We start from the raw sequence: 14,133 nt of genomic DNA, 5'->3' as shown, positions 1-14,133 counted from the left end.
TAAGATCCTCTGGACTATGCCAGTTGTAATTAATCAAAATCAGTAGCGAAATACTGTGTGGTCCGGAAAGTATCCCGTTGCAATTTGAATGGATTCCCATTAAAATGCATCAAAATAATCAAAACGTACAAGAGGTGTCTGTACCCAAAACAGCTCCTATAGCTCTCCATAGTGCGGCAATGAATCATAACAAACACATTAACCTCGCCTAGAGTGACCTAGTTTGTAACACATTCACAGGTTTACACTAGAAAGTTGTGAAGAGAACGGTATCTTTCTAAATACTTGATTAAGTGCTACAAGATGTTGAGGAAATTTGGTGCTTAAATGAATGATGTGTTTGATGTAATTTCTGGCAACACTACAGTAAATGTCGCATAAAAGCAAAAAGAACTTATTTAAAGAACGGTCCTGACAGCAGCTTGGCAGAGACTGAAACCACCCACTCAAACGAAGAGACCAGAAATGATCAGCTATGTGGACATCTAACCTTTTATCCCCTTAGAGGAAGGGTAAACCATTCCCTGTTTCATTCCTCCACAATAAATTAGTGCAGAGAAAAACAGAAGCACAGCTTGAAATCGCTGAGTACCACTGCAATATTCAGGCTCTGTTCACATCGGCATTATAAGTTTCTTTTTAGACAGACAAGGGTTCATTATGATATGTCCTGATCGGTTAGAACCTGTTTTGTTTTTGTTTGTTTTTTTTTACTTTAGACTTTGCTCACATTTTCTTTAGTTATGCAGCATGCAACTCTAATTTGTCCGATAACCCAACTGGATGCATTAAAGTCAATGGGACAATCAGGTCATGCAAAAGAGCCAGTGCTACTGTCAATTGTGTTGTTCTGCTCCAATGAAGGAGCAGAACAATAAAAAAATACTAGTGCAGATGTGAATGAAGACTAATTTATACTGTCTCAATCAGATTTCTACCATATATCAGGTAGAATTCTGCAGCCGGCTATTTTATTCATAGTCTAGCTTCACACTAGCTTCAGCATTTCCACTGTTTTATTTAGTCATAAAGCAAAAAAATGAAGATGGCAGCAGATCGGAACCTGGCACATGACAGACACCAACTTCACCTGATGGACCTTATGGGCTATAATGGCATCTGTTTCCATTGTAGAATCTGTAATGTTGTTGAGGGGTGAGACAGAAAAAAAAAAACTGCCACTGTGTGGACACATGCTATAATTGGTTCTGCATAGTTCTATTAATTACATTTTTCACATTTTTGATACTTGATTTTTTTTACTTGAATAATGCACTAGACTTGAATATTAAAGCTGGCTGATTAGGTATATAGAAAATAATAAAGATATTTTATACTTACCTCTCCACACTGGCCCTATGCCATGTCTCTGCGTCCTGTGCTGACCCCAACCACTGCCGAACCAGTGTCTGCATTGAAAGTTCAGCCAATTACTGGCTGTGGTGCTGTCCCATCTCAGTCAGTGATTGACTGAGCGGGCTGTCACTGCAGAGACTGGTTTTATGGTGGCTGTTATCAATGCAGTACGAAGAGAGACAGTGCAGGAGGACATGGGGAGGGAAGCATAGGGAGATATCTATAAAACATCTTTATTATTTTACCCTTTAAAGCAAGGGCTGCACGGACATCGCTAACAATGTGAGCGCAGCTCCACCCGCATAATTATTGAGCTGTCTAATAGGCTTGGTAAGTGAGCGCCAATCTAGCGGACGGGCATGGCAAGAGTTGGGACACCTAATATGACCTTTATGCAGTATTAATTTTACCTGCAAAAAGTTAAATACTCAGCTGATAACCCCCTAATGTCCACAAGATGACTGAAGCGACCAGATTTATAGCAAGACTCCACTGGTTGAGCAAGATCCTTTACTTTTGAGCTTATATTTTAAAGATTAAAATTTCAAGCTGACAGAGATATTCTCTTGTGTGATGAATAGAGATGAGCGAACCTTGAGCATGCTCGAGTCGATCCGAACCCGAACTTTCGGCAGTTGATTAGCGGTGGCTGCTGAACTTGGATAAAGCCCTAAGGCTATGTGGAAAACATGGATATAGTCATTGGCTGTATCCATGTTTTCCAGACAACCTTAGAACTTTATCCAAGTTCAGCAGCCCCAGCTAATCAAATACCGAAAGTTCGGGTTCGGATCGACTCGAACCCAAACCTGGTTCGCTCATCTCTAGTGATGAATTACTTTTTGTTCTTACATTTGCTTATAGATCAGACTAGAATGGTTGTATGAGATAAGGTGGTTTATCAGTCTATCAGCGAAGCCTTGTCAAAGAGTAGTAGACATATTAAGGGAACACAACAAATTAAAAATTGCACATACCGTAACAGGTCTAGTACTAGGTCTGGAGCCTAGTATTCACTCATATAATCATGAAATGGACTTGCCCATGACTATGTGACTTTGGTGGGTTGGGCAAATAGCCATAATTATGATATGCCAAGTGCTTCCACTTCTTATAGAAATCAACAGGGATCTTATCAGATGGTTCCCCGCTGATCTGACATTCTGGCATATCAGTGATCAGCAGGGGTCTCATCGGGTGGACACTGAAGATATATCCTAGTGATATATCACCAAATGCTGACACAACCCTTTAGCTGACTTGTTTGTGTTATGAAATAAAGCCAAGGCATGTTTTGCATCAAAACCAGGTGTTATAAAAGCATTTAAAGTGCAAGTTATATATAATCTTCAATATTTACTTTGCCACACAACAAAATGTAAGGGCCAAGTATTCAGGACTGAATATTCAACCTCAAAATATTATTCTTCTGACAAAACAAAAATAGCAAGAAATTCCACAGCGTTATTATTAGCAGGAATACAAATAATCTAATGTTACAGGTCACTTGCTGATGGGATAGATACTCCAGGAAAGAAAATAAAGCAGTAATAGATCAAAATTAAGACTATTGTGTCTATTTATGCGTATATCCAGACACACAAATATACTTTACCAGGGCTTTGAAGTGGTGATGTTATGTATACAGCACTACCCTAGTCTGGCCATGTCCTGCAGGCAAAGGCACATTTACATTGGTCAATCTCATAAACCATGAGATATGGTGCTTTACTATGGTTTACATATGACACGTGGAGAGCGGCCGCTGCAGAGGAAATGTATAGCTACCTTCATGACAACAGCTGATCACTAGAGGATACATAAATCCTGTCCTTAAAGACAGATTTATGCTGCCATATGTAAGGGTAGCATAAACTAGTGACAGAGAAGCTCAACAGAATGATGTATCACTTATAATGTTCTGTGCAGCTGATTCAGAGATATCTCCCTGTACAACAAATTAGTCTAAGCATCTCTGATTATGTGTATGCTCAGTAGTCCTGGATATTCATGAGAACTGATACACTCAGCCCACTAGCTGCTGATTGGCAGTTGTATATCTATACTCTGTATGTAGGCAGACAGCTGTCAATAAACATCTGGAGGGTGGAGAGAATGGCGCAGCCCAAAGCCCATTCTCCTGCATATCAGGAGAATGGATGAACAGAATGATGTAGGTAATACACCGGCCTGTTCCGCATTTCTGCCTCTGGTTTATCTGCCTTCATTTAAAGTGATACTGTCACCCCCTTACTTTCGCTTCATTTCATCAATGGACAGTGTCACCTAGGTGGGGCTTCCAGGCAGTTGGACTCCCAACTCCCAGCTGGAAGGAGTGCCCAACTGCCATAAAGCACCGCCTAGGTGACACTGTCCACCGTTGAAATGAAGTGATTTTCGAGCAGAAAGAAGTCACAGACAAGTTTTGTACAGGCATATACTGAATGTGCAGCTTGTGGAAGGTGCAGAGAACTGCACATAGAGGGAGGTTGCACAAACCAGGTAAAAGATTCCCTTTAAAATGAATCTGTCACACCATGACAACTTGCCAAGCTAGTGACTCCGCTGGATAGCTATCAATAAAAGCATTAATAACCTATTTTTTTTTCTTGTGTCTGCTTTTATTTACATAATTTTTTTTTTCACGTGTAGTGTTGAGCAAAGTTCAGAAAAGTGTCAGCATTCAACTCAGCATCTGAGGTAATTGGATGCTGCCCTAGGGCTGCCAGGAAAACATGGATACAGCCTATGGCTGTATCCATGTTCTCCAGGACTCCCTAGGGTGGCAACAAACTTCTCTAGAAGCCAGGAGGTGAAAGTCAAGCGTTTCAATTCGGCTCAACACTATTCCAGTTTGCTCAACACTATTCATGTAAATAGTGTCAAAGTTGAGGAGCCTATCGTTCTTTGGGCCCTAGCACCACTACACTGCACTGTGTTGTACGCACGGTGTACATCGCTGCCACCTCACCAAGTTGCAGGCTAAATCAGTTTACCACCAGTCTGACCATCATCCTTTTCACTTGGAGAAGCATTAGATCACACAAAATGCAGGAATTCTAAGGTACAGTACAGGAGAAATATAAATTGAAAAGACAAGCACTTTACCCTCTTTGGCTTCCTTGACCTTTTCCAGTTCTTTTGTCTCATCTTCCTTCTTCCTTTTGGCTGCATTTAGTTCTCGCTTTAGCTGACGTGCTTCTTTGCGCAATTCTTCACTAGGAAAATACATAGCAAAAAAAGTAATGAATATGGTAGCAGAAAACTGATACATAAATTTAATAGATACAATTTTGCCATAAAGTTAATCCTGCAAAGTAGCAATGTACATCTCCATTAGTCGTGAACATAAATAAAATGCTGCTGTTTACATCAGCGGTGGGCAAGACTGCATGGTGAACTGCCATAGAGAAGTATTGTCATTGTAAACCAAAAGACATTCCTGACTCTTGTACAGGGATGGGTGACCCTGCCCAGGCATGATGGGAACTGTAGGAGAAAAAATGCTGTTTTTAGTAAAGTAACTTGCATCCCTGTAATGCTTTTCTCCCCTGTGTATCTGATCACTTTGATCACTCTGATCACCTGGTTTACTCTCTAAACTTTGACTACTTGTATAAGCAGGCAGTGCTAATGGGACAGATCAGGTGACTGCAATTCAACGGAGCATGACTGACCCAACTTAGTGGATACCCCAAGGCAGGTCATAACCAAGAGCAACTAAGCAGGCAATGGGGATTAGCAAGTCTATATCGCTATAGTGATACATTTTAAGAAATGCTTGCACATTGTTTATATATGTTTAATTTAACATAATACATGAGTATAGAACTAGTTTTCTTTGTGATACCACCCCTTTAAGTGGTAAAAGCAAATGCCTTTTTAGCGGATATGGGTGGGGGTTACCTATAAGCCAGAATGCAGAGCTACTATGTGGCGAGATAGCACTGAGGACTGTAGGATTATCATTTACCCTCCGTCTGCCACATAGTATTATTCTTTTTATTTATTTATCGCTGTACTACTGTTAAGTGGGACAATGTTGTAAATGTATGTTGGGGGTAGGTGGGGGGGGGGGGGGGGGGAGTGGTGGGAAATAGGAGTGTTAAAACTGTAACTTTTGGTTAAGGCAAAAACTACTACTTTTTTTTATTTCATGTTTTGTACTTTGTTATGGGGCCGCCATCTTGCCATCGCTGTTTTTAAAAGCATTTCTAGACATGCTTTACAGCGAGACTCATGGACATAGATGACAATAAACAGACTCTGTCCCTTTTGAGATGAATGTAAAACATTACTGAGTGTGCTCTGTGACCACTGTAGAGGTTATTCCACAGGGAGCTGCAATGCTGTACAGATCACTTTACAGCAGCCTCCTGTTATCACTACAGACACAAAAGTAAGTCTCAGCTTAGTTTTAGGCCCAGTGGTGAAAATGAAAACTGCAAGATAATCAGGATTATTTTATTATATACATGGTAAAATGAAAAACTAGAAGACAACATCACCAAAAATTCTTTAAAAATACATTTAACATAAAAGCATTATTTAAACAAGAAGTCATTTTTTGATGACACATTCCCTTTAAGTGCCTACAGCTTTGAAATTGCAGTTCTTTATATTTCTCAGTATGCACATAGCACTCTTGCACTTCGGGTATAAATAATGAAAAACTAAACATTTGTCAGGATACTCACTAGGTGAACTTCCAAGAACGATTTTAAAATCCTATCCTATTTCTAAGAAATCTTAAAACAAGAAAAGCTTTGGAAGCAAAATATCTAAATATTGTAATTTGCTACCGTTATTACCACTTCACAGAAGCAAAACAGAAGAAACAAAGACGCGTTTAACGATTGCTGTAAAACTAAATGAAAACATCCAGCAGCTGTAACAGCGCAAAAAGGGGAACCGGTCTGCCGTGGAGCTTAAAAACGTACAGCATCTTCTCTATACATCCCTCCTTAAGGCAACATCCTCCTCTGTGGCTTTCCCGCTAACATTGCCTGTAGCACTCCTTTAATCCATCTTCAACTACCTGGCTAATCCACCGCTTCTCTTGTACTTCTAACACCTTTCGTCTGCCATCCCTTTGCTGTCTACTAGAGATGAGGGAAGCTCAAGCTACTCAGGTTTGCCCACACCCGAACTCTCTGCATTACCAGTGGCTGAAGAATCTGGATGCAGCCCTAAGGCTGCATCCAACCTCTTTAGCCACCGGTATTCAAATGCCTGATGAGCATGCTCATCTCTAGTTATAATAGTACAGGTTGTGTTTAGGTCTTTCCACAAGATGCTTCCCAATATGTGGTACATGTAACTCAATCGGTAGGAGAAGAGTACCGTGGTACCTTGGTTTAAGAGTAACTTGGTTTAAGAGCGAATTGGTTTAAGAGATCACAGTTTTAAAAAATTATGACTTAGTTTAAGAGCATTGCTTTGGAGTGGAGGACAGGCATGGTCTGCATAGCGGGGTCTACAGCCCTGTACTCTGACCCAGGAAGTGTCCCTCACCTTCCAACTCATGACAGATCCACTTCATGCTGGGGCTTGTATCAGGGGACAGGACTGTGGAGGTAATCTCTCCATATCTGTAACCCCTCTCTCCCTCAACAGAGAGTGCTGCTATACTGTGCCCACATATACCCTGCTCATTCTTTCATGCCCACTGCAGTCTCTGTCAGCCCTTGTATTTCCTATCTTCTTCATTACTGTACAGTAACTTATAATATCACACAACCAGCTGTTTTTGAATGTTTGTTTCATTTTTTTTATGAAAAAAAATTATTTTGGGGTGTGGAACCAATTGTCTGCATTACTATGATTTCTTATGGGAAAATTTGCTTTGGTTTAAGAGTGGATTTGGTTTACAAGCACAGTCCCAAAACGAATTATGCTCCTAATCCAAGACACCACTGTACTTCCTATTTTACTTGTTTTAAAATAGGCTTGAGCCAAGTGGCAGACAATCAGTATGGTAAATCATGTCATATATACTGTATGTACTGTAGTTTAGTCATCATGGGACAAAAAAAATCCAACCTCAGACATCACATTCTTGACAGAAATTTTTGACCACTGATCATTGTGAATTGTATAATTTTCAAATGATGATTTGCAAAACGGTCACAACTGGCCATATTGGCCAGTGCATAAGTATTTAGAAAATTGTGCATAAGCAAATAAAAAAAAATGTGACTACTTAAGAGCCCTATTACACAGGACGATTATCTGCCTAATCAGGACGATTTGGGGAGATATTGCTCCGTGTAATAAGAGGTGCATGGCTGATGGATGAGAACAGTGTAAAAGATATAAATAAATAAATATGTATACTTACCCATGCTTCGTCTGTGTCCTGGTGCCTTTTCCCCGCCCATCAAAGCCTACCCTGACACTCTTGGCTCCATTTCTTCAAAGACACGCCGCTCAGCAAATTGCTGGCTGTGTTGCAGTCTTGATCAGTGATTGGCTGAGCAGCCGGTCACTTCAGAGACAGGTTTAGAAGCTTTGGCGATGGCTCCAATCAGTGGGAAATAGGCAGGAGGAAATCGTAAACTGGTACGTATAACTTTATTATTTTCTATATAATAAGGCTATGTCGGTGAAGCCCTTGCTTCACGATAATCGAGCAGTATAATAGACTCTGTAACTCACTGCTGATCTAGCAGATTGATGCTAGCTTACCCAGTGCAAGGGACCCAAAATCGAATGAAGGCAAAGCAAAGATTTTTAGAATACAATATTTAATAAAGATTCAATTTTCTTTACATAGTAAAATATACCACCATACACACAAAAAATGCACCATCACCCTTGTAAATCACATGCCAAGAAATATTTAGCTGACTGTGCATACATGCTTATCTATATGATTTACTTGATCTGTTAAATGCTTGGCAACTGCGATGTCACTGAAACAATATTATTGCTGTCATTTCCATGTGTTAAATTTTGCTTGGTCACACAGCGCAGGTAAGCTGCTGTGAATGGGCACATTTCCCAGTACATTGGAGGCATCCCACATTGAAACAATAGAGCTTTGTTACTGACCATCTGCGAGTCAGCACATTTTTTCAAGTCATTGTAGTCTGTTTATATAAGTTTTCAGGCTGCGCTGAGCTTCAACTTAATCAGCCACATTCACGCTCAATTGTTAAAGTATTACAGCAATGCAAAATGTCTCTGACCACCACACTGTGCGGAATGTGCAACGTGCTCATTGTAACAGATAGCTGCATTATATGAAGAAAAACAAGTAGGCTGGCATCGCAGTCAACCTGGGGTAAATGGCAACCTAAGCTTTATAATTGTAATCTGAAACTGAAGTGCAGAAAATGTCACATGACATTGGAGCATACCATAATATGTATATAGTGGTGCCTTGGATTACGAGCATAATTCGTTCCGGGACCGTGCTTGTAATCCAAATCCACTCTTAAACCACAGCAAATTTTCCCATCAGAAATCATAGAAATGCAGACAATTGGTTCCACACCCCAAAAAATAATGATTTATTATTCTGAATAACATGTAAAACAAATGAAACAAACATTTAGAAACAGCAGAATATGTGATATTAAAAGTTACTGTACAGTAATGGAGAGGATGGGAAACACAAGGGCGGACAGAGACTGCAGAGAGCATGAAGAAATGAGCAGAGCAGATGTGGGCACAGTATAGCAGCACTCTCTGTCTGGGGAGAGAGGTTACGGCTATGGAAAGATTACCTTCACAGTCCTGTCCCCTGATGGGAGCCCCATCCTCAAGTTGATCTGCTATGATTTGGAAGGTGAGGGAGACTTCCTGGGTCAGAGTACAGGGCTGTAGACCACCCTGTGCATGCCATGACTCTCCTCCACTCGTGCTCCCACCCAGTACAGGGAGCTCTTAAACCAAAGCAATGCTCTTAAACCAAGTCACAATTTTGAAAAACTGTGAGCTCTTAAAGTGACTGTACCACCAGGCCCAGGCTGAAGCACTGGAGGTGGGCCAACCCACCCTTAGTGGGAGGAAACCCCCGCCCCTCTATGATAGGGTTCCATTGTTTCTAATGGAGTCACGTCATGGAGGGGCTGGGGTTTCTTCCCACTGGGGGTGGGTCGGCCTGCCTCCAGTGCTTCAGCCTGGGCCTGGTGGTACAGTCACTTTAAACCAAAATGCTCTTAAACCAAGTTACTCTTAAACCAAGGTACCACTGTATATTGGGAGGACTTGAAGTATGCCACGGTAAAGTCAAAACGTGACCCATATTGCCCCTATGACCCAATATTTAAAAAAAAAAAAAATGCATAAGGCTGGGTTCACACTACATTTTTAAAAAAAGAACTGATGCATTTTGTGCATGTGTTTTTTCCACTAACTTCCAATACAAAAAAAATGTACCAAAATGCATCCTTTTTTTAGAGTACACAAAAACGTGGTCGTAAAAAAAAAAAAAAAAAAAATGATGTGAAGAAAACAAAGAAAGAAAAAAAAGGGAACCCAGAATAAGGGTACAGAACATAGAATCTATGGTATTCAATGGCCCTTTTCACACGTCCGTACGTGCGTGTGTACGGGGCCGCGATTCGTGCCGCAAAAAATCGCTATGCTAATGAAGCGGCAATGTAGTGCTCCGTAAAACACGGAGCATTAGATGTGTGAATGTAGCCTAAGGCTGGGAGGTTAAAGCGACTCTGTACCCACAATCTGCCCCCTACATCTCCTCCTGTATTGTCAAGATTGTAAACAAATTAGTCCCTTGCACCCCAGAGGTTTGCCTCCTACAACTCCTTCCTTCCACCATCCCTCAGACAACCCAGCACACCTCATAAGGCCTCTCCTGGCTGAGTCCAGGCTTCTTATTGCAACCTCTTGGAGGCCAAAAACACCCCTTCTGGAACAGCATTGGGTCCAAAGGGTAGATCAGCTTTACCGTTTTGAGGAGCTTACCTACTGGGAGCAGAGACGCCACCAGGCCTTTGTCAAGATATAGGCTCTGTGGCCCAGATTTTGAAACTTCCAATCAAACTCATAACAGTGCTTTACCCCTTATCTGTGTTGTAAACCGGTGCTCACTCCTGACATACCTGGTGTTCCCCATTCCCCCCCCTCCCCTTCAGTTATTTGTTTAGAAATAAAAAAGTACAGATAGCATGTAGCGGGGCCATCTTCCTGTAGGTGCTAGTAAACATACCTTGTTCCTTTTGTTACGTTTTATTGCACATTACCATTCATTCATCTACATCAGCTGCTGTATGTCCTACAGGAATTGGTGTATTCTTTCCATCCTGAAACAGTGCGCTCTGCTGCCACCTCAGTCTGTGACAGGAACTGTCCAAACCAAGAGCAAATCTCCATAGAAAACCTCCCCTGCTCTGGACAGTTCTTGTCATGGACAGGGGAGACAACAGAGAGCATTGTCAGAATGGAAACAATACACTACATCCTGCAGGACATACAGCAACTTATAAGTGCTGGAAGACTTTTACTTCTGATACCAGTTGATCTGAAGGAAATTTTTTTCGCTGGAGTATCCCTTTAAGCAGCCTGAGGCAAAAGTCAAAGCAGTTGTCTTCATCAGACTAAAAATAAAGGAGAGTTTGGAGTTCAAAGAATTCCCTAAGTAGTAAGTGGCTTGGAACAGTTTTGTTTTTGTCATTTGGAGCTTCCTGAGAAAACGCAAGGCATAAAACTCTGTGGAGCTAGTTGAGACTCTGCTAGTTGAGACATCCTGCAGCCCACTGTGGCATCGTTTGGCACTAAATTTTCTATTCTTAATGCTCATCTTGAAAAACTCAAGAACATGGAAGCATACCTGAAAGATCAAGGCGAGCACTTCTTAAGGACATATGGGACTTTAGGCACTACTAACAAGGACAGTATAAGAAGAATCTGGGAGCCTGATTTGATATATAAACTTAGACCTTAAAAAAGTCATTCATAATGATGCCAGGATCTCGAGAAACTATTTAAATCTGACACATAATCTGTACTGACACATATTCTGTAGATTGGTGCTGTACCTCTTCCCAGTAGGGTAGGTGCTCTGTGGTAAACAGGTTCTTCAACCAGGATACTAGCGTTGGTAGTAAGACCACGGCACTCTTTGAATCATGCGAATGTGAATATTTATTATACAGTGAACACATACAGGATTATACTCCGACCGTTTTAGAAAATACATAAGAGCAAGAGACCATGTGAGCAACGTTTCAGTCCAGCCAGGACCTTCCTCAGGCCATGGGGGCTCTGTCCAGCAGTGAAGAGAGAAAAGCGTTGGTCGACTCGACCAACGCTTTTCCCTCTTCACTGCTGTACAGAGACCCCATGGCCTGAGAAAGGTCCTGGCTGGACTGAAACGTTGCTCACATGGTCTCTTGCTCTTATGTATTTGCCACATAAGTTCTGAAGTCTGTTCAGTAGTTCCTCCTGACCATTCAAACAAAGAGGACAGTTTACTAGTTTTCTCAATGTAAATTTCAAATATCAGTGTCTCGGTTACAGAATAGAAATTGCTTTGGTGTACAATGGGATGCTTGCAAAAGGATACTCTGTTTACCATTATCTATCTCCAGTAGACTACAGTCAGTCTATTAAAGTCCCAGAACACAGTCACTGGGAAACAGACAGTACAAAGTCACTAGTAGGCTATGGACATTGTCACATTGTGTAATTGTACATGGAGAATGAGACACAAATATCTAAAAGATCAACAGTGAACAATGATGGAAAAGAATCAAGTCATTTCCATTAAAAATAGCTGATCTGGGTGTAGTAGACGAGGCAGAGAATTGTCTCTTATCTGATGACTGCACTGTCTATGCCGCATACTTCCCCTTACTATTATCAAAGAAAGTTATTCAAAGACAAAAGAAGTATAAAATAATAATCATTGTAGAATAGCTCACAAGTGATGGTTAGTAATTGCTATGGCTTATATTAGCCCTAAATGACCTCAGGTCATGGCCTGATATGGTATCTGCCAACCATTGCTGAACGCTCCAGCCGCTACTTCTGAGAGAGATTAGTCTCCGCTGTGACAGCCTGCTCAGCCAATCACTGAAGCGAGACTGCACCACAGCCAGTGAGTAGCTGAGTTGGCTCTCAGTGTCGAGACCCTCTCAAAAGTAGTGGCTGTGCGTTCAGCAGGGACCCGAATACGGCCTAAGGACCCTGAGTGACAATAGGACGTCTCTTAGATTCTATGCAGCCTCAGCGCTACCGTATATCAAAAATTTTAAATGTTCCAGAGTAGTCCTTTAATGTATTTAAAATTTTTTCCCGGGGTGGGGTGGAGTGGGGGTGCGTAGCAATTGACAAAATTTCATTATTTAATGTGTCACCATACATTTTTATTTTTTCACTAGTTGAGCTGTGTGAAGGCTGTGTGACATGTATGACCTTTCCCCTGTATGACTACTCAGATGCTGCGGCTGCGTCCTCACCATCTCGGCGGTCTGTGCTAAGCTTGTAGCTGTGAATGCACATCTGATGGAGCCAAGGGGTTAAAAGTAAAGGATCTCTTTTACACTATTTTTCAGAAAAAAAATAGTTCCTCCTGTTCATGTGATTGTAATTATCTTTTACCTCTCTCGTTCTGGGCACTTAGTTCCAGCACTGTAGCCCATGCATGCCAAGCCAAGTGTAAAGTCGTGCCAAGGCAAGTGAACAGGCATTACTTTCACACCTACTGCCTCGCCATACCGTGTTGTATGCACATGCCTTGGCACAGCTCATATTCATCTGCCCTATAATCCCTTCTATGTACATAAACCAGTAGCTACAACAGAATAGACAATAACATATATCATCAGATTCGGCCCTAATTTCACTATTAAACAGACACTAAATCCATTTTCCACATAAAAAAGGTCTGATACGATATATATGGATACAATGTGCGCATCCAAAAATCTTTCCAGCACTAATAATATTTTATACTTTGAGTTAGGAAACGTGCAAATTCAGATTTTACACATAATATCAAAGTATTTTCTCTGCAGACTGATCATTTACTGGGTTGTGGGTCACAGATATATTGCCAGATATACAAATATGGAAATTATTGACGGCTTTAGTCTCTCTGCCGGCCAGACTGTAAACACTAGAAAGTCCACAAGGTTTCTAGTATTCTTTACAGGGATCTAATCCCAGAGAGGGTAGCAGGCCATGCCTCATAGCCTGGGTCTATACAAATGACAAGTAACCTTCTACCAGAATCCTCATCTAAGCCAATAAAGGGGTGCTCCAGAGGAGAAAATTTGTTTTCAAATAAACTGGTGGTAGAAAGTCACAGTTGTGTTAATTTTTTCATTTAAAAGAAATGTCAATCCTTCCAGTATTTATCAGCTGCTGTATGTCCTGCAGGAAGTGGTGTATTTTTCCAGTCTGACACAGTGCTATCAGTGGTATTAGGGGAGAGGGCTTTGTGTTGGAGGACAAAAGGATGAAAATTTTGAATGGAAAAGCTGGGAGGTGGGGCGCTAGGGACAGTGGGTAAAACAACAATGTATGCCCAAAAAGACCAGAAAGCTGTAAAATCTTGACCATGTGGGAATCATCCATGAAATTATACCCACACAAGTCTTTACATGAATTGTTCTTTGTTTCGGGTGTTATACAGAGATTATAACACAGATTTCATACTACTAGCCAAACCTGTATACTCTAATTGTTAAAAGAATATATATAAAATCAACTTAGCATCTACAAGTACATAAGCGCCTGCAGGTGGAATACATAACACTTAAAGAAAAATTGCTCAATACACAGTGAAAAAGACCAAAAAGTGCA

The 14,133-nt window shown here is 41.1% G+C and overlaps 1 protein-coding gene across 1 annotated transcript in view; it reads right to left on the bottom strand.

Annotated features, from left to right (window-relative positions):
• Positions 1-14,133, bottom strand: part of CWC27 (CWC27 spliceosome associated cyclophilin) — a 130,240-nt gene that overhangs the window by 63,531 nt on the left and 52,576 nt on the right. The window contains exon 12 of the mRNA XM_069962720.1: positions 4,465-4,574. Within this exon, the coding sequence (XP_069818821.1) occupies positions 4,465-4,574 (110 nt within the window). The remainder of the gene's footprint in view (positions 1-4,464; positions 4,575-14,133) is intronic.

This window comes from Dendropsophus ebraccatus, chromosome 3 (assembly GCF_027789765.1).
Source record: "Dendropsophus ebraccatus isolate aDenEbr1 chromosome 3, aDenEbr1.pat, whole genome shotgun sequence".
Taxonomy (NCBI): domain Eukaryota; kingdom Metazoa; phylum Chordata; class Amphibia; order Anura; family Hylidae; genus Dendropsophus; species Dendropsophus ebraccatus.
This window is presented reverse-complemented; position numbering and strand designations above follow the sequence as displayed.